Consider the following 23,395-nt stretch of genomic DNA (forward strand, 5'->3'; position numbering starts at 1 on the left):
ACGCTTCTAATGTGATTACTTATTTGTGTTGTGGGTTTTGAGTTACAAACGCATTTCTAAATCGAAATCCTTTTGTGCTTTTCAGGCTTAGAGAAAACGAAAATAACATTGGGTAAAACGCATTTTTTTTATTAAGAAATTACTTTTCGAATAGTCTTTCAATTTGACAGAAACAGGGTAAAAATGAAAACTTGTACAGGAAACTTTTAACAGTTAAGCAGAGTGATGTTCCGTTTGGGGGATGGGTGGCGTGGGGAGCTTTGTAACAGTTCAACTTTGGAACATGACTGTAGCTAGCTCCCTGCTAATAAGCAACTACTTCTTTAAATAGCTATTCTCTCCAGAGAGCACAAAGCCAAAACTCCTGCCTCAGTTATTTTTCCAGCAACAAGTGCCCTCGCAATTGGGAATGAGTACGAAGAACGCTTCAAAAACAGCGTCTGGCCGTGCTTTTTTCTCTGAACAGTTTGAATATCCTGTGAAGAAGAGGCGTTACCAATATTTTAAGGGGCGGGATCTCCAGGAATGTTTAATTAAAGCCCAAAACTGACAAGAGTGGCGAGGTCAGGCGTATGCGTTGCGCTATGTGACTGTAGGCTTTCTGCATTAGAGTACTTTACTGTTAACTGTGAGTAATGATCTTTTTTTCACCTCGTCCCCCTGTTGCTGAGAAATGTCTGATTTGTGCAGATTGGAGTATGTGAATTTCAGCTTCTAGAGTAACTTATAGTAAAGTTTACTGCACTTTGCTGTGGTGTAGCGATTTGCTACAATTACTGACGAGAGCACTGAACAGTTTCACGTTGAAACTTGTTACCGTTTGAAAACCCCAGTGTCTGATGTACACAGCGTGTGAACAAAAAAACCCTCGCTTCTTCCTCATTCACTCCAAGAAAATTAGGCTGCCGATTTTAGAATAAACATTTCTCTAACGCCCGTCCTGCACTCTAGATATTCCCTCGCTGTTTAACACAAGTTAGCAAATTGGATCAATTGTGTATCTTGCGTAATATTTGCAGGAAGATAGCGTGATTCGAGTGTATCAGGGCTGTTAGCAATGGTCTATATCCCGCGGGAGGCCATTGCTACAATAGTACAAATGTTGTAGAGCCACAACCCCATCGTGCTTTCCCCCACCCACTTGCCCTTTTAGCCAGTACAAAACTGGAGACAAAGCTAGTGGATTTGTTTCTAGGAGGAAGGACTGGTAAAGAGGCGATGGGAAGATCTTTTGCAAAACGTTACGCCGCTCTAGTCAGAAGACCGGCCTGGGAGAGAGAGAGAATGTGTTTTATGTGGGCAGAAATCTAGCATAGGCTTCAATGTCAGAAACTTTTTCTGTTGCTGACAAAACAGGGACAGTACTACTTGCTGTAGCAGTGTCGGCAACACTGTGGAATAGGTTAATAATTCATAGGAACAGGAGTGGGCCATTCAGCCCGTCAAGCCTACCCCGCCATTCAATATGATCATAGCTGAGTGAACAGGTCAAAACCTTTTGCCCACCCCATCTGTAACGCTGTGCTCGGAATCAGAAATCTATCAATCTCTACCATAAACACAGCCAAAGACTAAGCTTCCACAACACTCTCTGGTAGAGAACTCAAAGATTCACAATCCTCAGAATGAAGTCATTTCTTCTGGTGGACTGAAACAGCAGCCCCCTTTTATGTTGTAGATATTTTCACTCAGCATGTTATTACACCTCTGAAGCAGGTAGGACTTGAACCTGGGCCTCATGCCCATGTAGGGATACTACCACTGCTATGAAATAATTCTCCTCTTTATGCCTCTTATTTAGAGGTGCCAGTAAGTTTCTTGTTTGATAAACCCAGGAAAGAAATTTAGTCAAGTCCATTATGTGGTTGAATAGTGATGTCCACTTTGGGGTTGAGCTGGTTTTCCAATATTACACACACCTCTGGATCAGATGGCACTTCAACTCGGGCCTCCTGGCCAGAGGTAGAGACACTACCCCTGTATAATTTTGGCCAGTCCCTTATGTCAATGGGGAAACAGGTGTGTGTTGTCTATTAAGGGGATTATTGTCTGTTAACAGCTGATCTCACCCCATCAGCAGGCAGCTTTCTATCTTAACTACCCACTGTAAGCTAACTAGATGCCACAATTTTTTTGGCATTTAAGTCAGAGCGGGAACCTAGTGACTTCATAGGACCCTCTTATGGTTCAGTGGTAGTGTCCCTGCACTTGGACTGAGAGACCCATGTTCAAGCGTCACTTGCTCTGGAGGTATGCAATAACATCTCTGAACATATTGGTTAGAAAAATGGGTTTAAAAAGAAAATACCCAGTGACTTCAGCTCACCACAACAGCATCTTCAGGCAGACTGCCATACACACCATCTGACATATGCCATTCTCCAAGAACCCCTCCTAGTATATCTGTGGTCCAATTACAGTATATTTTTGCACTTCCATAAGACATAGGAGCAGAAACGAGGCCATTCGGCACATCAAGACTGCTCTGCCATTCAATCATGATTGATACGTTCCTCAACCCCATTCTCCCGCTTTCTCCCCGTAACCCTTGATCCCCTTGATAATCAAAAACCTATCTATCTCAGTCTTAAATGTACTCAATGACCTGGCCTCCACAGTCTTCTGTGGCAGTGAATTCCAGAGATTCACCAATCTCTGGCTGAAGAAGTTTCTGCTTATCTCTGTTCTAAAAGGTCTTCCCTTTACTCTAAGGCTGTGCCCTTGGGTCCTAGTCTCTCCGACCAATGGAAACATCTTTCAATGATAGCAGGCCATTTAGCCTATTTGAGTCCACACACCTGCTGAAGAGCACCTCACCCAGACCCACAACCCGATCCCTTAACCAGCATTTAATCCACCTTGTCTGCACATCCCTGGACACTACAGGGCAATTTAGCATGGCCCAGCCATGCAACCTGCTCATCTTTGGACTGTGGGAGAAAACAGTAGCACCCAGAGGAAAACCACACAGACACGGGGAGAACATGCAAACTCCACACAGACAGTTGCCCAAGGGTGGAATCAAACCCGGGTCCCTGGCGCTGTGAGGCAGCAATGCTAACCACTGAGTCACCATGCTGCCCTAGTCATGGAAATAGTTCCTGAAGTTATGTTAATAAGATCAGTGTTTTAGTTATTTTAATCACCATATTCTGGACCACTTATAACACACTTCTAAGACAAATGGGACTTGAATGTGCACCTCTGGCTCAGAAGTAGGGTCTCAACCAGTGTCTGCCAAAATATCAAGAACCATTTAAACGACTTCAGAAATTTTGTAGATTCATGTAAATTTTCTGTTTTGGAAGTGGCTGCATGCTGATAGGCAGAAATAAATCTGCTTTAGTAAAGAGGATAACTCAGTAAGTGGACATCAGTCTTGATATACAAGACTAATAAAATGGTTACAGCACAGACAAATGCCATTCTGTCTATTGTGTTCTTTACGGTTCTCTGAAAGAGCAAATCTACTAATTCCAGTGGACTGCCATTTCCCTAGTCCTGCAAATGTTTTCTCTTCAGCTCCTTATCCAATTCTTTTTTAAAAGCCACACTTGTAACTTTGAGGTCTTTGTAGATTCTAACCACTTACTGCACAAGAAGCTTTTCTTCATGTTGTAAGATCTAATATAGAAACAGAAAATGCTGGAGAAACTCAGCAGGTCTGGCAGCATCCGAAGAGAGAGAAACAGAGCTGACGTTTCAAGTCTGATATGAGTCTTCGTTTTTAGAGTCCTACTGGCTTCGGAACGTTAACTGTGTTTCTCTCTCCACCGATGCTGCCAGACCTGCTGAGTTTCTCTGGCGTCCTGTTTGTTTCAGATTTCCAGCATCTGCAGTATTTTGATAAGATCTTGTATTTGTTTTAATTAATTGCAACTGTCCCTAGTCTTGTAATTAAATGACTAGGTTTGGAGAGCTAATCAGAAAGGGATTTCCAGCCAGCCAGTTACAAATCACAGAGGTATGAAAGCACACGGCTAATACTGATACTTAGCAAAGGACAAAGGTCAAAGGAACACATTTCAACTTCCATTGACTGTGGTTCTTGTCTTTTGATTACAGTTGATCTTCTGTCTTTCCCTCTTCCAGATGAGCCGTAATGGCTCAGTGGTTAGCACTGCTGCCTCACAATGTCAGGAACCTGAGTTTGATTCTGCCCTCGGGCGACTGTTTGTGTGGAATTTCTACATTCTCACTGTGTCTGCATCGGTTTCCTCCCACAGTTCAAAGATGTGCAGGTTAGGAGGATTGGCTGCGCTAAATTGTCCATATAGTGTCCAGGGATGTGCCGCTAGGTGGGAAATGCAGGGTTAGGGTAGGGGTGTGGGTCTGGGTGGGATGGTCTTCGGCGGGTCGGTGTGGATCTGATGGGCTGAATGGCCTGCTTCCACACTGTAGGGATTCTATGACTGTGCACACTTACTGTCTGATAAATCCTATTTAATGCACACATTTCAGCTTGGCCCTGTGCCATCTGATTGGTCAGTTATTGCCTAATAAACCTTCCATGATAGTGATACGAGCCTGGTTTAGGTCACTCTTGTCATCAATTGAAGGGGGAAGAGGGGCATCATGATTCCTGCTTCCTTGCTACTTGCTCATCAACATCATCCATTAAGGAGATTAATATACACTTGTCCTATTTCACAATCATTTGGTTAGATGTGTTTCCAGTCATTACTAGTTAAAATTCTCCGTGGGGTTATCCACATTCAAAGAATTTTTAAACAAAAGATCTTTTACACAGTCTGAATTCATTTTTTTCATTGATTCTTGATATACGGGCTGTTCCCAGAGGCAGACATGGAGATAAACATCAAATGTAGCTGGAAGGGTGCTCTTTGGTGTGCTAGTACAGACATGTTGGGCTGAACTGCCACCTCCTGCTCTGTGACAATTCTGTGACTCGCTGGTCTTCCAGTGCAAAGAGTTGACTGTGCCTGAGTGTTATAGACTGGTGCGTTCCTAGATGCAGGAAATGGATGCTGAGAGCTGTATGAAAGCTTTGGTAGCTGCTGCAGAGACCCTAAGGGGAAGGGATACTGTCTCAGACCTTTCAGCCATTGTACACCAAGTTGATGGAATCCCTGATGGTCTGTGGTTTACAAGGATTGCACAATGTCAACATTAGGCATAATGATACGATATTGAGGCACCTTGGAGCAGAACATAGTGCGTGGAGAAAAGATCATATCTCTTGCATTTTCTGCAATTTTGAATTTGAACTGTTTGATCCTCGGGTTATCTGCCGTGTATGGAATGTATAATGTTCACATTAAGACAATTATAATATCTAAGAGTTCAATTTCATTCTATCTGATTTCAAGTTGAAATCTCTTGTAATGTCCTTTTGCAAGTTTTATGAATAAAGGATATTTTTAGAAGCAATCATTTCATGTGACATGTCATAACTTGTAAACAACTGTAACTACCACCACCTGAGCTTACCTATTGTGCTTTTGTGTTTGTGTTACATATGGAAAACTGTTTTAACCGGTACACTTAAGGATATGACAACTAATTTCTAACAACTCTACAACAAAGTAAATTAAAACCTACAATACCACCACTGCTTTCTTTGCGAATCATCTTAAATCGGTTCACTCATGTCCTTTAGGGAAAGGAACTGCCGTCATTACCTGGTCTGGCCTACATGTGACTCCAGACCCACAGCAATGTGGTTGACACTTAACTTCCCTCTGGACAATTAGGAATGGCCAAGCTTGAGATGTCCTCATCCCGTGAACAAATAAAGGGGGAAAAAAAATTGGTGTCCTCTGCTTTCCAACCCTTCTACAAACAAGAACAGTCTCTGCATATTGAGTCTGATCCTTTTCTTATCTTGAACACATCTCTCAAATATCCTTTCTTTTCTCCTTTCTGAAAAGAACAGTCTCAGACTCACCAACCTACCATGTAACTTCAAAGTATCTCATCTCTAGAACCATTCTCATAAATCTTCTAGCCCATTAACATCCTCTAAGATCTCTGTGCTGCTTCAATTCTGCCATCTTGGGTGTTTGACCTTCCTTAATGTATTCCTGGTCATGCCTGTCACTGCCTTTACTCTCTGCTCTCAATCCCTCCCCCTGTTTTCTTCTACCTCACTTTCTTTGTTCTTAAGGTAGTCCTTAAAAATGCCAACTTTTTTCATTTATTTCTTTCATCCTTGAGCTCCCTTCCTGAACTTTATTTCTTTGTCTAGTGTAGGTACATTCAGAATGCTGTTAGCTAGCGAATGCCAGAGGTTTTGAGAACCAGTTGTGAAAATTTCAGATTTGTTTAGGGGTATGTCACAAGATAAAAAATTATTGTGATGATAATTGAAATAAAACTGGATTGTCAAAGAAGGTTATATTTTTACCCTATTTCCTACGATCCCTATCTGTTTCTTTAATAAATGTTGATATGTTTTAAAATGTATCACAAATCCCAGACGGGGAAAACACAATAGTATTTTAAAATGGAAAGTGTTAGTTGTACTGGAGCACCACGCTGAGGTGCACAAAACAGTTATGCATCATAGAATCCATACAGCAGGCCATTTGGCCCATCAAGTCTACACACAAACCCTCTGAAGAGCCTCCCACCTAGTCCCCTACCCTATTCCCATAATCTTGCATTTCCCATGGCTAACCCACCTAAGCCTGCCCATCTCTGGAAACTGTGAGCAATTTAGCATCACCGATCCACTTAACCTGCACATCTTTGGATTGTGGAAGGAGACTGGAGCACCTGGAGGAAACCAACACCAACACATGCAAACTCTATAGAGACAGTTGCCTGAGGGTGGATTTGAACCTGGGTCCTTGGCGGTGTGTGACAGCAGTGCTAACCACTGAGCCACCCTCGCAATCCTAAGTTGTTAACAAGTTCTACTGAAGTTTCCTTCTGGGATAACTAACTTAAGGACTTGATCCCATACTGTTCATGGTGGGCGGTATATTAGAGGAGCAGCCCAGACTGATAATATCAGAGATATTCTAATTTGTCTTAAACTTGTTAAATGGGCTATTTAGAGAATGTTAACACATTCCTTTCCTTTGGAGAGAGATGGGTTGGTCATTTATACTCCAAATTAGTCTCTTCAGGATCTGTCTTTCTCAATCCAAAATTAAGAGGAATCCTCTGAGTCTGGAATGGTCCCAAAAGGGTCTGCCACAGTTATGCTGTTAAACGTGCAATATAAAATGCAAACAGCTACTGTTGTTGCATTCATTTTCATTTTCTTCATGTGAATATACAAATTTGGAATGGGACTAAATCACTCAAGTCTTTGAAAGATTCTGAGTCCATAATCCTGCTGACTCCCAATAACCTTTTAAACCCTTGCTTATCACTCTTCCTTAAAAGACTCTACTTTCGCCAACTTTTGAGAAAGTGATTTCCAAAAGCTCATGACCCTCTGTGAGGAAGAAGTATCTCCTGAGCCTGTCTTTAATGGGCAACAGCTAATTTGTGAACAGTGATACCAAGTTCTAGATTCTCCTACAAGAGGAAGCCTCCTTTCCACCTGCACCTTGTCAAGACTCTTCAGGATCTTTACATGTTTTAATCATGTTGTCTCTTGTACCTGCTGGAGTTTAGAAGAGTAAGCCCAGGCTGTCAAAACATTCTTCAAAAGGCAACCTGCCTACTCCCTGAAGTATTTCCAAAGCATTTACATCCTTCTTTATATAAGGAAACTAGTACCACACACAATGCTCCAGATATCTGTCTAGAGTTACCAAGCTGCTCTGTGATGGCCTAGTGGTATTTATCACTGCACTGTTAATCCAGAGACCCAGGTAATGTTCTGGGAGCGGGGTTTGAATCCTGCTATGGCAGATGGTGGAATTTGAATTCAGTTAAAAATCTGGAAGTAAGAGACTAACGTTGATTGTCAGGAAAAACCCATATGGTTCACTAATATCCTTAGGGAAGGAAACTGCCATCCTTATCTCGTCTGGCCAAAGTGTGACTGCAGACCCACAGCAATTTGATTGATTGACAGTTAACAGCTTTCTCGGCAATTGGGGATGGGCAATAAATGCTGGCCTGGACAGTAAACGCTGGCCTAGTCAGTGGCAAGCTCATCCCATGAATGAATAAAAAGAAGTCTCACCAATGCCTTGTACAAGTGAAGAACAACCTTCCTACTGTTATATTTGATTTCCCTTGCAATAAACAAGAACATTTTATTTCCTAATTATTTGCAGTATATGCATATGAACCTTTTATGGTTCATGCACTAGGACGAGGACACCCAGATCCAACTGCATGTCAGAGCTCTGTAATCCCGCAATATTTTGATAATTTTTTTAAAAAAATTCTTCCTGCTGAAATGGACAGTTTCACATTTTGCCTTTTATGCCAAATTTGTCAACTCTTTACCCACTCACTTTTGTCCTCTTTACACCTACCTTTCTACCTAACTTTGTGTCATCAGCAAGTTCAAGCAGCCATACCTTCAGTCCCTACATTTCAGCCATTTAGATAAATTGTAACAGTTGATGTCCCAGAACTGATCCCTGTCGCACACTATTTGTTACATGTTGTCAACAAGGGAAAACTATATTAATGCCTACTGTCTGTTTCCTATTATCCAGTTGATCTTCTATTCGTGTCAGTGTTACCTTCTACACCATATGCTTTTATTTTCAGCAATAACCTTTTGATGCGGCACCATTATACTGCCTTCTGAAAATCTAAGTACAGTACATCCAAAGATTCTCATTTAATCACAGTGCAGTTATTGATCAAAAAATTCTAATGAGTTGTCTAAACAAGGCTTTCCTTTCACAAAACCATGTTGACCCTGCCTTATTACCTTGAATGTTTCCAGGCGCTCAGGTATACCATCTCTAAAAATACCTTCTAACGTTTTCTCTGTGCAGATTTTAAGCTAACGGAAGAATGACACAGAGAAAAACATACCTGCAATTATCCTCTTATCACTTCAGTCTCCCTTTGAAATGGATGAAAAATATTCAAGTATGTGGCCAACTTTAGCTTCTTTTTGGAGCATATATGATGCATGTCTTTAATGCACATCTGTTTTGATCTTACGTGTACTATATTTAAAGCATTGCATTTGTGACTGAAATATTTGCAAGGTCTAATGAAGATAGTACCACATTTTTAAAAAGCTATATACAAACAAACAATCTTCAAAAAGTGCAGTGGCAGTAGGGGCAGTTCCTTTCAGCCATACAATCTTCCACGTAAGAGCAACTGGGCAGACTGAATTACTGCAGACCCTACAATCATGCTTGAAATAACTTTACATGTAGTCAGTACCAACACTATACAATGTCACTGGTCAATATGATTGCCAAAAACTGAATCACAGCAAAATAACTTTGCAGCAAAAAGTGTTATTAACATGAATATCATCTTCAGTATTTCAGGTGTAGTGCACCAGCTATAATTTTAGAAACCACAAACACAAAATAAATGGGATGTGACCTGGACATATGTTAACAGAAAATAATTTGAATGTCCTACAAAGGAATTGTCATTACCCAAGGTTTAGAATAAATGGAGATGTTATGTGTACTAGTGCACTTTCTTGTACTGGTGTACGTTAATGGATTATAAAACCCAATGCTGTTGTGCAAGGATTGGATGTGAAGGGATAGGTAAGAATAGAATAATAGCATTGATATCACTCCTAGGGAAAGGACAAGATCTCATTTCAGACAGTTATCCAATTATGTCGTTTTGCATGTGTTACATTGGATTAACAGACTAGTAATAGTTGTAAATGCAGCGAGACAAGCACTGCAGGGAAGGGGATTTGCTTCAAGCTTTTAGTAGCGGTGTAACTAATTCATGCCTTTAAACCGTAGTTGAAGTGATCCTAGTTAAACTGTTGTCATTGTTTACTACAATTGATACGAGTTTTAGGCCATTTGACAGGATGATGTTTATCTGATATTAACAAAATTTGTAGAAATTTAAAATGCTGATTTCAGGCAATGTATCAGTGTTTATGATGTTCATGAATAGAAACAACCTGCAATTAGATGATGTTACGTTGCCTAGAAAACACTTGCCAAATTAAAGAGAGTCTTAACAATCAATAAAGCAATCCTAAGTATCTTCATAGCCAAAGTAGATGCATACTGTTTAACTAAAAAGTAGACTTAGTAACATTACTACATTCTTCCATAAATCTCAACAGTGTGCACAACAAATGTCTTCAACAATAATTTAGTTTTACAATTATAATCACACTACAGCAACAGAAACAAGTTAGCCATCAAATGTTGCAGTTACTTAAAAATGCACAAATTATTCCACTAAACAGCTACGTACATTGCTGACTCCTATGGTATTGGATTGTTTTTAGAATACTGTAATCTTCTTAAAAGTTGAAATCTGAAGTCTAATTATTGCTACAAGAGAATGAACAGCTGTGTTATCACACTATAAACATTTCTGAACATTTGCAGCTTTAAATTGAGTTCATTATCCAAAGTTACGATATGCACAAAGAAGTTTGTTATAGAAGACAGTTAACATCTTTGAGTTTGAAGAAAATTCGGTACAAAATACATGCATTGACTTAAGTAAAAATTGTTCCAAACAGAAAATTAGCGGCATTAGTATTTTTAGTTCAATCAATTCTTAACTCTTTCCACAGCAGGAAGCAAGGTTAAATCTTCAAGAATTCTCCAGCGCAATAATTGTTGCTTTCAAAATAGCTTGGAATATGCTTCTTATTGTCGATGGTTGGAGATCATGAAGGAAGCCCAGTTTTTGACAGTAGTGGTTATGTTCTGTAGATAACTGCATGTTAAATGTATCATGTTCACAAACTGGTTCCTGTTCCTGAACCTTGCTCAGGGTTCCTGTGACGCAGTAATAATGCTCTTCCCTCTGAGGCAGGACCACCTGCTCCAATGGTGTGTAATAGCACTGCTGCTTGAGGTGGATTGGGAAAAGCAAAATCAAGATTGTTGGTGTTCTACAACCTCCTGAGGCAAATTTCTAACCTTTATGGGGCAGCACGGTGGCTCAGTGGTTAGCACTGTTGCCTCACAGCACCAGGAACCTGGGTTCGATCCCAGCCCTGGGCAACCGTCTGTCTGTGTGGAGTTTACACATTCTCCCCATAGCTCTGTGGGTTTCCTCTGGGGGCTCTGGTTTCCTCTCATTGTCCTAAGATGTGCAAGTTAGGTGAATTGGCCATGCAAAATTGCCCATAGTGTTCAGGGATGTGTAGGCTAGCTGGATTAGCCATGGGAAATGCAGGGTTACTGTGATAGAGGGGTGGGTCTGGATGGGATGCTCTTCAGAGGATCAGTGTGGATTTAATGGGCCAAATGGCCTGTTTCTATACTGTAGGGATTCTATGGTTCTAACAGCCTTACTTTCTGTCTCCCTTTTTGAATAAAAGAGTTAGATTTGCAATTTTCCAGCCTAATGGAATGGTGATGTAAGAGTATATCTTTACTGTTTGGGGAAACTTGGATTCTAAAATAGAGGTACTTTTTTTTTTTAGTTTTTGCTTGGTGGGAGCGACTTTCTTAAAACAGGTCGGGAAGTCAATTTTGAACAGTGAGTCAAAATGTCATTTTCAGTAAAGTACATGGTTTGCACTAAGTGATAAGCTTACTGGGAAATTCATTGCTAAATTGTTTACTAATTTGAGTTTTATGACCTATGGAAAAGGGAACCAGAAGCAGGTTCACTTCAGAAGAGATCCGTAGAGGCAGATGTGGTGTGTAACAATCATAAAGTAATCAAAGTCAGAAAACTCGGTGAGTTAGCCTGTGTCTTTCAGTCTCGGAGAGATGGAGAGAATCACATCTTGTGTATGTACAGAAGGTTGCTGAGGGAAAAACCTGTGACCTTGTCAGTTGTTCAAGAAATTGTGAAATGAAGTCAGCCATGATACTTCATTGGGGTTGAGTGCCTATAAAGGATATTGCTGGGAAAAAGTGTTGAATCTTTTCTCACGGTGATGGTAAGCTATTTTAAAATATAAAAACATTTGATATTATTTTTCCTTTCATGTCGTAACGTATGTTCTTCAGTTAAAGGCACATTGGTGGCTTCTTTTAAGCAAATTACAGCAATCAAACTTCTGGCCAACATGCCAGGTTTCACTTTGGGATCTGACTTGTTCAGCATACCATCAGCAGAGATCATAACAAATTGGGGCTACTGCAGGGATAGAAATCCATTGAATTTAAGAAGGAACGTTGATTCTTTAAAGAAACAAATATGTGAAAATACTGGACATACACTTCACGATAACTCTCCTGTATTTATTACATGGACTGGAGTAAAAATAAAATGGCTTTGACTAGTGTGAAGACACTTCTAGGAGGAGCAAATGTAGCAGTGAATTATTGAAATCTTTGGCTAAGGCTATACTGAGAGATATAATGCAGGTAGAACTAAAAGCTATGTCTCATACAAAGATGAAATATTTAAAGGTCAGTTATAAAGAGGGAGACCTGAAATTGATGTGTTACAGGTAGAATTAGTTAAGATTCATCTAGAAATGAGAAAGAACTTGACATAGTGGAAAAAGTGAGAGAAAGCAAAATGACAGAACTTGTATGTAAAGAAAAATATAGGAAAAGGGGATGAAATTCGGGAAAACAAAAAGAAATAGTAAAGGAAGAGAAAGAGAGGAAAACAGAATGGAAATAGACAGTTTGAATTGGAGAGTAAGGGGAAAGAAAACATGGAAAATGGGAAAAATTTGATCTTCAAAGAGAGCAGGAACTCCAAAAACACGACCTGGTGAGACAAAAGCTTAGAGTAAATGAAGAAAGGAGGAAGTAGCTCGGAGGATGATTCTGATTCTGTTGAGGGATTTCATTTGAATAGAAATCTGCATTTAGTGCCAATATTTACAAGGATTTAGTGGAATGAAATTTCGTCTCATTTAAAATGGTGTTGTAGACCAAAAGAAGTTTCGGTCTGGTACTTTTCTGCTCAAAGTTTTTGAGAAGATTTATAGCTTGGGTTGTGGATGAGGTCTGCAATCAAACCCACCGGCTCGGTGAGCAAGGCTACAACCTCATCTGCAAGCCGAGCTACAAATCTTCTCAAAAACTTTAAACACCTACGGGTGCAACACCGTGAAACTGGCCTGTGGATGGCATTCGTCTCCCATCTGTCTGAGCACGATCCACGAACAACTATACTTCCTGCATGAGTGCCTCAGAAAATGTGTACTACCATAAAGCTTAAAATATAAACCACAACAGACCATAACAAGAAGACTCAACATGGCCAGACACCCTACCGTACATCAGGGATATATCAGAGATGGCCACAAGACTACTCAGACCCCTAAGTATCAGGCTAGCCTACAAACCAACAACTACCCTGCGACAGATACTGACGAATGTAAAGAGCCCCATATCCACAACCAATAAAACTAATATAATATACAAAATACCATGCAAGGACTGTGAGAAACATTACATAGGCAAAACTGGAAGAAAACTGACAATAAGGATACACGAACACCAACCAGTCGCCCAGAGACACGACTAATTCTCACTGGTCTCAATACACACGGACAACAAGGGACACAAATTAGACTGGGACAACACATCCATAATAACACAAGCCAAACAGAGACATACCAGGGAATTGCTGGAGGCCTGGCATTCCAACTGAAACTCCATCAACAAACACATTGAACTGGACCCAAGATACAAACCACTGAAAAACAGAACCGGAAGTGATACCAACCACCCCAGCAAACCAAGGCATATAAGTAACAAGTGGGACAGAACACCAACGCTTCACCGGAGACACAATGACGATGTTACCTAGCAGGGTGACAAAATCAAACACACCAGCTTGGTGAGCAAGTCTACAACCTCACTTTGCTGTTCTTCTTTGTAAGAACTGCTCTGCATTGTAGCATATCTATATATAAAGCACCTTAAAGCATTTATAAACAATTTGATAGTGTTCATAGATGTATTTTTTAAAGGTTATGTATTGTCAAGTGTGAAGCAATAGACTGGACAATTTGTTGATACCAACAAAATTATTACTTAAGGATCATGTTTTGGAATTTCCCACCCCAACAAAAATCTATTTTATTCCACATTAAGAGAAGGCACTCTGTCAAGAATGGTGAATGAAGCTGGCAGCCTGCAATGCCCTTGAGTAGTCTGCTGCTTCACACTTTGAAAATATTTGCTGAGTTTAACTCCCTGGCAAACTGTGTTCTTTCTTATGAAATAAAGAACTGCAAATGCTGAAAATCTCAGAAAACTCAGAGTCCTGAGGAAGGGTCATTGGACTCGAAACATTCACTCTGTTGCACTCTCCACAAATGCTGCCAGACTTGCTGAGTTTCTCCAGTAATTTCTGTTTTTGTTTCAAACTGTATTTTCTTCCTATCGCTGTCCAACTGAAGCCTGGGGTCCATTATGACCATCAGCACAGAGAAACAGCAGATTGTGGAGAATTTTACCACTCCTGGGATCCTGCTACCAGTTCTTGTCAGATTGCATGACTACCTTACTGCAAGTCAACCATCCTGGTGAATATTGTTGAACGGTGCAGAGTTTGGATATAATAGTCACATTTGTACATGTTCCAAGACAATCAGATAGACCGGGGATTGGTGTGACTCTGCTAAATTATTCATTTATGTTCACCATCTCAACCCTTTGTTTTGTCACTAAATTAGAACTCAGCATGCATAAATATTCACAGAGTAGACTCTGAAAATACATATGGAGGCTGTGTGACTAGACTTTTCAAAGAACCAATTCCAATTCCAACATATTCTCGCAGATTATTAAAACATGTTCAAAACAATTATCTTTGAAACTGATTCTGATATGCTCTAAGTTGAGTTTGAAGTGGGAAACAAGATAATGTGTTTTAAAAGATGTTGACTCAATGTAGAGTCATAGAGCTGTACAGCATGGAATCAGACCCTTCACTCCAACCCGTCCATGCTGACCAGATATCCCAAGCCAAGCTAATCCCATTTGCCAGCATTTGGCCCGTATCCCATTCATATGACCATCCAAATGCTTTTCGAATGTTGTAATTCTACCAGCCTCCGCCACTTCCTCCTGCAGCTCTTTCCATATATGCACCATCCTTTGTGTGATAAAGTTGCCTCTTAGGTCCCTTTTAAATCTTTCCCCTCTCACCTTAAACCTATGAGCTCTCAAGTTTCGGACTTTGCTACCCTAAGGCGAAGACCCTGGCTATCCATGCCCCTCATGAATTTGTAAACTTTTATAACGTCACCCTCTGCCTCTGACGCTCCATGGAAAATACTAGATATTAGAACAGAGTAATGGGGAGTTCCTTTGAGTAGCAGTGATACATACCCTCATTACAGTTGGAAATAGGGACTTGGTTAGCTGAATGGCTGGTTTGTGATGCAGAGTGAAACCAACAGCGTTGCTTCAATTCCCACAGAATCTGGGGTTGCCCTGAAGGACCCTCACTCTTAACCATTCCCCTCACTTGAGGTGTGACGACACTCTGGTTAAAACATCACCAGTCATCTCTCTCTATTTAATGAGAGAGCGACTGATGGTCCAGTAGGGTGATGGCAACTTTACCCTTTTCTTTTGGAAGTGCTGGAACCCTAGAGACCAAGAGCTGGAAAGTGGATCAGGCTGATAGCTCTTGTTCAGTTGGTGCATACACAGTGGGCCAAACGACCTCCGTCTGCAGTGTAAATGATCAGCTTACTGAAGATGCTCATGAATTGCTAGTTGCTCACTAACAAAACAGCTGAACTGACTTTCACTGTAACTTTGTAAAAGCAGCATAGTTTTATTGAAAGGGCAAAAAAAACCCTCTTCGCTATTTACTACTTAATGATAGAAAAATTCTTAAAATATTATTAATGCCCTGTGTGATCACCTTCGATTTTAAAGGGCATTACGAAAAGAACTCTGCAAAGCCATTAGGTTAGTTGTAAAATGACCAGAGTGAGTGGACAAGTAAATAGCCATAATGATAAAACTGAGGATTTAAGGTATTAAACTATTCTACCCAGAACTGGTAGAAAATAGCACAGTCCTGCCTGTTGTGCTGTACTTGAAAACTAGTTATCCTGACACAAAACACTTGAATACTAACCTGCTGCAGTTTCATTGTCATGGCTTTATACAGAATACTTCAACTCACTTTCAGAAATTGATTGGGAAAAAGGAAACTTAAAACTACCACTTGACCTTAAACAGAGCTACAATTAAGAAATGTTATAAGAAAGCTCTTGATGATTCTAGCATTCTAGAAGTCAGTGACTATTTCTTCATTTCCTATATACCCCTTTCTCTGAATTTCAATTTGGATCTGGCATTTGCTCAGTTTATTGTGTTTCCAAACAAACAGAGACTACTTCCTCTGTATATATCATGACCAAAGAAGCCAATGGGGATGATCAAAAATGCTTTTCATCGTGACAATGCGAGGAATCACAGGCGTGCTGTCCAATTGACAATTTATGATACATTAGCTTTTCGTATCATCAAGCTGGCTTGAAAATGACTCTGCTCAATGCTACGAGCTCACTATAAGCTCAAAGTATTACTCCAGTCATCATCTTCTGTAAGGATTTATTCCTAGGTCAGCTGTAGTTCTTTCAAATATTAACCTAGCTTTGTATTAAAATGAGAGAGACTTTTCTATGTGATGTTGCAGTTTATTAATAATGTACATACACTGGGCCTTAGAGCCCACGTACTGCATACATTCATGTTCACTCTTTGATGTTTTCTGCTGCCACTCCTCTATAGAAATGCTAAATAATGAACAAAACTAACAATGGGTGGAATATTTGAACATGGCTGAATCAGCCCGTGAAGGGAGAGGGGAGAGTTTAGAAGTAAAATTGTATAGAAAAAATTTTTACTTGGTACAAAAACTGAAATTGCTGTTAAAGCTCAGCAGGTCTGTCAGCATCTGTGGAGAGAATTTGAGAGTTAATTCTCAATTTTAACGTTTCGGATGATTGGAGAGAATTTGAGAGTTAATTCTCAATTTTAACGTTTCGGATGATTGGAGAGAATTTGAGAGTTAATTCTCAATTTTAACGTTTCGGATGGAGTCACCCTTCGTGGAACCTCTTGAGCTTTTACAGCAATTTCTGGTTTTGCTTTCGATTTACAGCATTTGTAATTCTTTCGGGTTTTTTTTTAGTTTTTACATGGTGTTCTGAGGGCTTTCCGTCAGGAAAATCACTGGATGGTCATCCATACTGTGACAATGATATGGCTTTCAAGATATTATTTTGTCCTAGTTTTTTTTTGTTTTGAAGAGAGGTTGTAAGGCAGAGGTATTGAGCTGCTGGTAAGAAAGTAAACAAGTTAAGGGGCCTTGGGTTTTTTTTCCCAAGTTGGAAGAACGGAAGCAGCTGGAGTTTGGCCAACTCTTTCAGACCAGACTTCCTCGGCTTTTTTTGTAGGTTTTAGTTTTGGCTTTAAGCAGAAGCTATTGGTGCCTGAAAACAAATTGAAGCTTCCGTGAATGTCTCTTGATATTTTTGTTCTCCTGGATTGTAGAACTGCATGTGAGAACCTTCGTTTGAATTTTCCTTTTCGCGAAGAGGTGTGTTTATGGGATGCTACTACATTAGAATAGTTAATTAGTAATTGTTACTGTATCTATTATTCTGTTAAGTTTCCAATAGTTTAAGTTATTCTAAGTTCCTTTTTTCTTTTGTTTATATTTTAACTATAGTGTTTAAATAAATTGTGTTTTAGAGTCACAGTCATACAGCACAGAAACAGACCCTTCAGTCCAACCAATCCATGCTGAACATAATCCCAAACTAAACTAGTCCCACCTGCTTGATCCTGGCCATATCCTTCCAAACATTTCCTACTCCAATATCCATCCAAATGTCTTTTAAATGTTGTAATTGTACCCACATCCACTACTTCATCAGGAAGTTCATTCCGCTTGCAAACCACCCCCTGTGTTTAAAAAAAAATTGCCTCCTGTCTTTTTTAAAAATCTCTCTCTCTTCTCTCGCCTTAAAAATGTGCCCCCTAGTCTTGAAATCCCCCATCTTAGGGGGAAAAACCAACTACCATCAACTCTATCTATATATAATGTCAAGTTTGCTTAATGTCGAGTTGTTTGACCAGTTGCATTGCATTTGGAATGCGCACTTCACATCTACCTCTAAAATAAGAAAAAGTTAGGGTCTAAGCTACCTTCTGAAAATGTTTTGCAGGGGTCTGGTCTAGTCCATAACAACAATACATATGGTACAAGCAAATTGTACCTTGGTACTGTTATCGGGTTTAAGCCTATATCTATTGCCGTAATAGCGCCTAACCTGCTCGTCTACTGTTGGAGTCCTCAGTCAGGCCTTTTGACTATTAGAAAAAAACTTCTGGCTGACTCCACAATTTGACCCTTTGGTAAACGTGAGGTCATTCAGAACTCTCTAAGGTTTTTTGAGTAGATTTGTAGCTCAGTTTGTGGATGTTGTGGTTAGTTGGCTGGCCGAGCTGATTCGTTGTTCTGCATATTGATGGGGGCGTTTGTATCTAACACTGCGTGGTAATACCTGGTTCCAGAGGCATCAGTGTAGGAAGTAGAGTTGTTTGCGGGTAGCGCTCTGTCATTTGGCATAGTTTTACCATTTTCGTGCCAATTTGAGCTCACTTCGCCCGTAGATTTCTAAGGTTTTTTTGAGTAGATTTGTAGCTCGGATTGTGGATGTCGTGGTTGGTTGGCTCGCTGGACAATGAACCAGCTCGGCGAGCCAACCAACCACAACATTCAGAACTTTGCTATTGGGGTCCTTGTACCAAGAACTATTCATACAGCACCCTTATTATCACTGGCCCACATTGTTCTCTGGTTAAACAGCACCTGATTTTGAAATTTCCAACTTTGTTTTCAAATCCAACAACCAAGCTTGTGTTTATTTAGCACCTTCCATGTAATAAATCAGTCCCAAGGCAGTATATATTGAGTTCTAGGGCAAAATTTGGTATTAAACTAGAAGTCAATGGTATGCTAGATGACCATTAGCTTGATCAAAGAGGTGGATTTTAAGCAGCACCTTAAAGGGGTACGGGGAGAGCAGGTTGAGGGGTGATCTTGTAGAGGTCTATAAAGTCATGAGGGGTATAGATAAGGTGGATAGCAAGGGTCTTTTTTCTAGGATGGGGGGGGTTCAAAGCTGGGGGTATATTTTTAAGGTGAGACAAGAAAGATTTGAAAAGGCTATGAGGGGCAACCTTTTTGCTCAGAGTGGTTAGTGTGTGGAATGAACTTCCAGAGAAAATGGTGGATGTAGGTACTGTTATACTGTTTTAAAAGACATTTGGGTAAGTTCATGAATAGGAAAGGTTTGGAGGGATACGGGCCAAACGCAGACAGGTAGGACTAGTTTAGTTTGGGAACATTGTAGGCATGGACTGGTTGGATTGAAGAGTCTGTTTCCATGCTGTATGACTATGATAGAACGTCATGAAATGTTGGTGGAGCATGTTTCATCAGAGCCTGGGAGGAAGAGAACAATCAAGATCGTTCTTCTTTTGATTATTGGTAAAGATAATCAGAAGACTGGAATTTGTAAATATTTTACTTCAAAGGGAAAAGTATTTCTTTACACTTCCAAACAAGGAAGTAAACCAATAAAGGCATTGAGAGATACTGGAGCATGTCAGTCACTACTGCTGGCTAAAGTTACAATTTGTTTTCTCGATAGTTAATTTCAGTGAAGATATTAACTGAAGGTATGCATGGAGATTGCCATTAGAGAGTTGGAATAAAGCGTGACTTTGTAAATGACAAGGTTGTAATTGTAGCAGTTCAACAAATCCCTATAGAAGGAATTGACTCTATATTTTGTGGAATGACCTTGCGAGTTTGAAAATATCACCAAAGATGGTGGACCAACCAGGAGAAGTAAAAGAAGATGCTACAGGAGGAATATCTATATTTTTCCAGACTCTGTCATAACTGGATGTCGGGTCCATAGATTAAGCAACCAGAGAAGGCCATGAAAAGGGAGGTGATGGGTTAATTCATTGATCTGGTATTACTTTTGAAAACCTAAGGAAAAAGGACAGAAGAGATTAAGGTCGATGTATTTTACCCATTTTCTTTAAAGGCAACAGATGGATCCTGAATTCGAGGAGTTGTATCAAATAACTGACTCAGAAATTGAATCAGAACCAATACCTTAGCATTGTCATTTGAAAGATAAAATACTAATCAGGAAATGGAGGCCACTTCTGATACCAGTCCTTTGAGTAAAGGAATTGAGAAGTCATGTTTAGGTGAGACAGGACATTGGTGAGGCCTCTTCTGGAATACTGTGTCCAGTTCTAGTTGCCCAGTAATAGGAAGGATATTATGCCTCTGGAGAGGGTTCAGAAGAGATTTACCCGGATGCTGCTGGGTATGGAAGTTTTGAGTTATAGAGAAAGGCTGGGTAGGCTGGGGCTTTTTTCACTGGCGGTTAGGAGGTTGAGGGGTGACCTTATAGAAGTTTATAAAATAATGAGGGGTATAGATAGAGTTGATGGTAGTTGTTTTTTTCCCTAGGATGGGGGAGCTGAAGACTAGGGGGCACATTGTTTAGGTTAGAGGAGAGAGATTTTAAAAAGACATGAGGGGCAAATTTTTTACACAAAGGGTGGTTCATGTGTGGAATCAACTTCCCAAGGATGTGGTGGGTGTGGATACAGTTACAACAGTTAAAAGACATTTGGGTAGGTGCATGAATAGGAAAGGTTTGGAGGGATATGGGCCAGGAGCATGCAGATGGGACTAGTTCAGTTTGGGATTACGTTCAGCATGGACTGGTTGGGCCGAAGGGTCTGTTTCTATGCTGTATGACTCTGTGACCAGCTGATGAGGACTGGGTAGTGGGAATGCCATCGGAGTATAGTAACAAAATTCAATGCATGGCTCATAAAATTCCAATGGCAGGTCATCTAGATCGTAGGAAAACACAAACCAACATACTAAGTCAGTGTTATTAACCAAGGTAATATAAAGACAGGGTGAAATTTTGCCAGACATCCCATACACATCAGGTAGTGGGGTATCCCAACTGTCAATTAAGCCAGCACCTTTAATTCCAATATGAGCTTTTGAAGAACTTTTTAATAGGACCATAACAAATTGTGAAGGGTCACTAACTAAAACCAATTGCAGGGAATCAGTATCTTTTGAACAATTATGGGTGTTTTGTCAAGCTTTCGTGAGTTAGTGCCTTTGGAGAAAGCTATGACAGTGCAGATGTTAGTTCAATTTTTCACAAAATAGGATTACCCAAAGAAATAGTCAGATCAAGGTTCAAATTCTGTGTCACTGATATTCAAAGAAATAATAGACTTGGAATAAAACAATTCCATCTTCAGCTTATCATTCACAAAAGTCAAACTCAAGGAGAATTGGAAGGATGGCCATCAAACTTTGGGAAAACCATGACCAGATGTCTTGTTAAGAGTGTCCAATGAAATAAAGGAATTCCTTTATTATTGTTTGCCATTAGAGATGCCTGAAACTAATCCACAGGATTCAGTACCTTGGAAGTGATATATGGGCATGAGGTCATAGGACCCATTAAATTAAATTCGAAACATTTATAGACTAAAGCTTGGAGACTACATTTCCAACCTTAGTCAAATTTCCAAGAAAAGCTAATCAAAATGTGTGAGTTGGCCAAAAAGAATTTGACTAGTGCTCAACAAGCAGTGAAACTGACGTAGACAAAATGACTAAAGATGTGGCATTTTGTTACTGGAGACAGTGTTAATATTGTTACCTGTCACTGGGGAATCTTTTAAAAGCAAGCTTCATTGGACCTTATCAAATCAACGAGAAACACAACGATTTAAATTTAAGCAGTGAGTACTCTGCATGAGGAAAAAGCTGTAAGTGTCTCACGCTAATATGTTAGTGATAGTCAGAATAGAATTATATTTACATTGGAGAAAGGAATAGTGAATGATAAAAAAGTTCAAGAATTAATCAGAAATTAAAATTTCAGAAGTTGATTCTACATTAAGCAAATTGGATAAGAGGTGCTTTTTAAAAAAAAATAGAAAATTATGCTATCTCCCAGAAAACTATTAAAATATTTTAAAAACTGTTACAGACTCCCAAATCAAATTATAAATACACCAGTAAAATTGTCTTTGGCTGTACATAATGTAGGGGATTAATTACTCATAAATCAACATCCTTCCCGACTCAGCTCAGAGAAGTTTGCCCATGTGAGGGAGGAGATTAAATTTAAAGATGTATAATGACATTTATGAAACAATTTATAGTAGATGAAGATCACCTGTTGTGATAGTGCCAAAACCAGATGAATCTCAAAGACCATGTAATGATTTTCCCAAAATCAACTTATTAACAAAGGTGGCTTTGTATCTGACTTCATGTATGGTCGATTGTATTGAGAGTGTTATGGACCAGACCAAACCTTCACAAAATATATTAAGAGGATAGTCTAGACCCTAACTTTTCCTGATGTTAGAGGCAAGCATCAGGCATTGCATACTGGATGCAATTTGATTGGTCAAACTACAAGGCTTGAAGCAAAACACACTCTAATCATACACTATAGTTAAAATACAACATAAGAAAGAAGAAATTGGAATAACTTTAACTCTATTGGAAATCTTAACAGAATTATTTAACTACTAAGCAGTAACTGTTCCAATATAGTAACATCCCATAAACATGCCCTTAGTAAAGGCAAATTCAGTAAAATAGATTGTCTCACATGCAATTCTCCCAGGAAAACACATCAAGAGAAATCTGTGTGTCTGTGTGTGTGTGATGTACTGCAGCCTCCAAACCCAGCTTCATGACCCCAGCAGTAACTGCTACTGAAAAACTACACCTAGAAATCCTGGTGGTCCATTCAGGCTGCTTCTATTGTTTTGATGGTCGCAATGCTGTGGAGATGCCAGTGTTGGACTGGGGTGGGCAAAGTCAGAAGTTACACGACCCCAGGCTATAGCCCAAAGCTTCACCTGATGAAGGAACAGCACTCCGAAAGCTTGTGATTTCAAATAAACCTGTTGGATGTCGTGTGACTTCTGATTGTATATTGTTTCAAACATAGAAAAGAAAACCTAAGGCCTCACAAGTTGTTTGTTTCATGGGCTTTGAAGCAGAGGGCTCAGACTCCTGTCTCAACCCTAAAAAAAGGACCAAATGCACCTTTGAAAGCCATAGTACTGTCACAAGAGGATTGGACAAATATAATTTGTTACAAAAATTGACTTGTTGAAAGGATATTTGTAAGTTCCATTGACTGATACAGCCAAAGAAATATTAGTTTTTGTAACGTCAACAGATTTTATCAATGTAACGTCATGTCACTTTGAATAAAAAATGCATCATTACTTTGATTAACCAACAACATCATTGATGGATTATGCAACTGTGTGTGTATATTGAT

At 39.8% G+C, this 23,395-nt stretch overlaps 1 protein-coding gene across 5 annotated transcripts in view; it reads left to right on the forward strand.

Annotated features, from left to right (window-relative positions):
• Positions 1–414: 414 nt before the first annotated feature.
• Positions 415–23,395, forward strand: part of st6galnac (ST6 (alpha-N-acetyl-neuraminyl-2,3-beta-galactosyl-1,3)-N-acetylgalactosaminide alpha-2,6-sialyltransferase) — a 108,604-nt gene continuing 85,623 nt past the window's right edge. Inside the window, exons 1-2 of one of the 5 annotated variants that reach the window (XM_048610886.1) lie at positions 415–628; positions 8,880–8,976. In XM_048610886.1, coding sequence (XP_048466843.1) covers positions 8,899–8,976 — 78 coding nt within the window. In that variant the 5' untranslated portion in view covers positions 415–628; positions 8,880–8,898. Of the gene's footprint in view, positions 629–8,879; positions 8,977–11,500; positions 11,548–23,395 lie in introns of those variants that run through there. The other 4 variants (XM_048610888.1, XM_048610891.1, XM_048610892.1 and 1 more) reach the window with 4 other exon arrangements.

The sequence above is a fragment of the Rhincodon typus genome, chromosome 23, assembly GCF_021869965.1.
Source record: "Rhincodon typus isolate 14 chromosome 23, sRhiTyp1.1, whole genome shotgun sequence".
In the NCBI taxonomy this organism is placed as follows: domain Eukaryota; kingdom Metazoa; phylum Chordata; class Chondrichthyes; order Orectolobiformes; family Rhincodontidae; genus Rhincodon; species Rhincodon typus.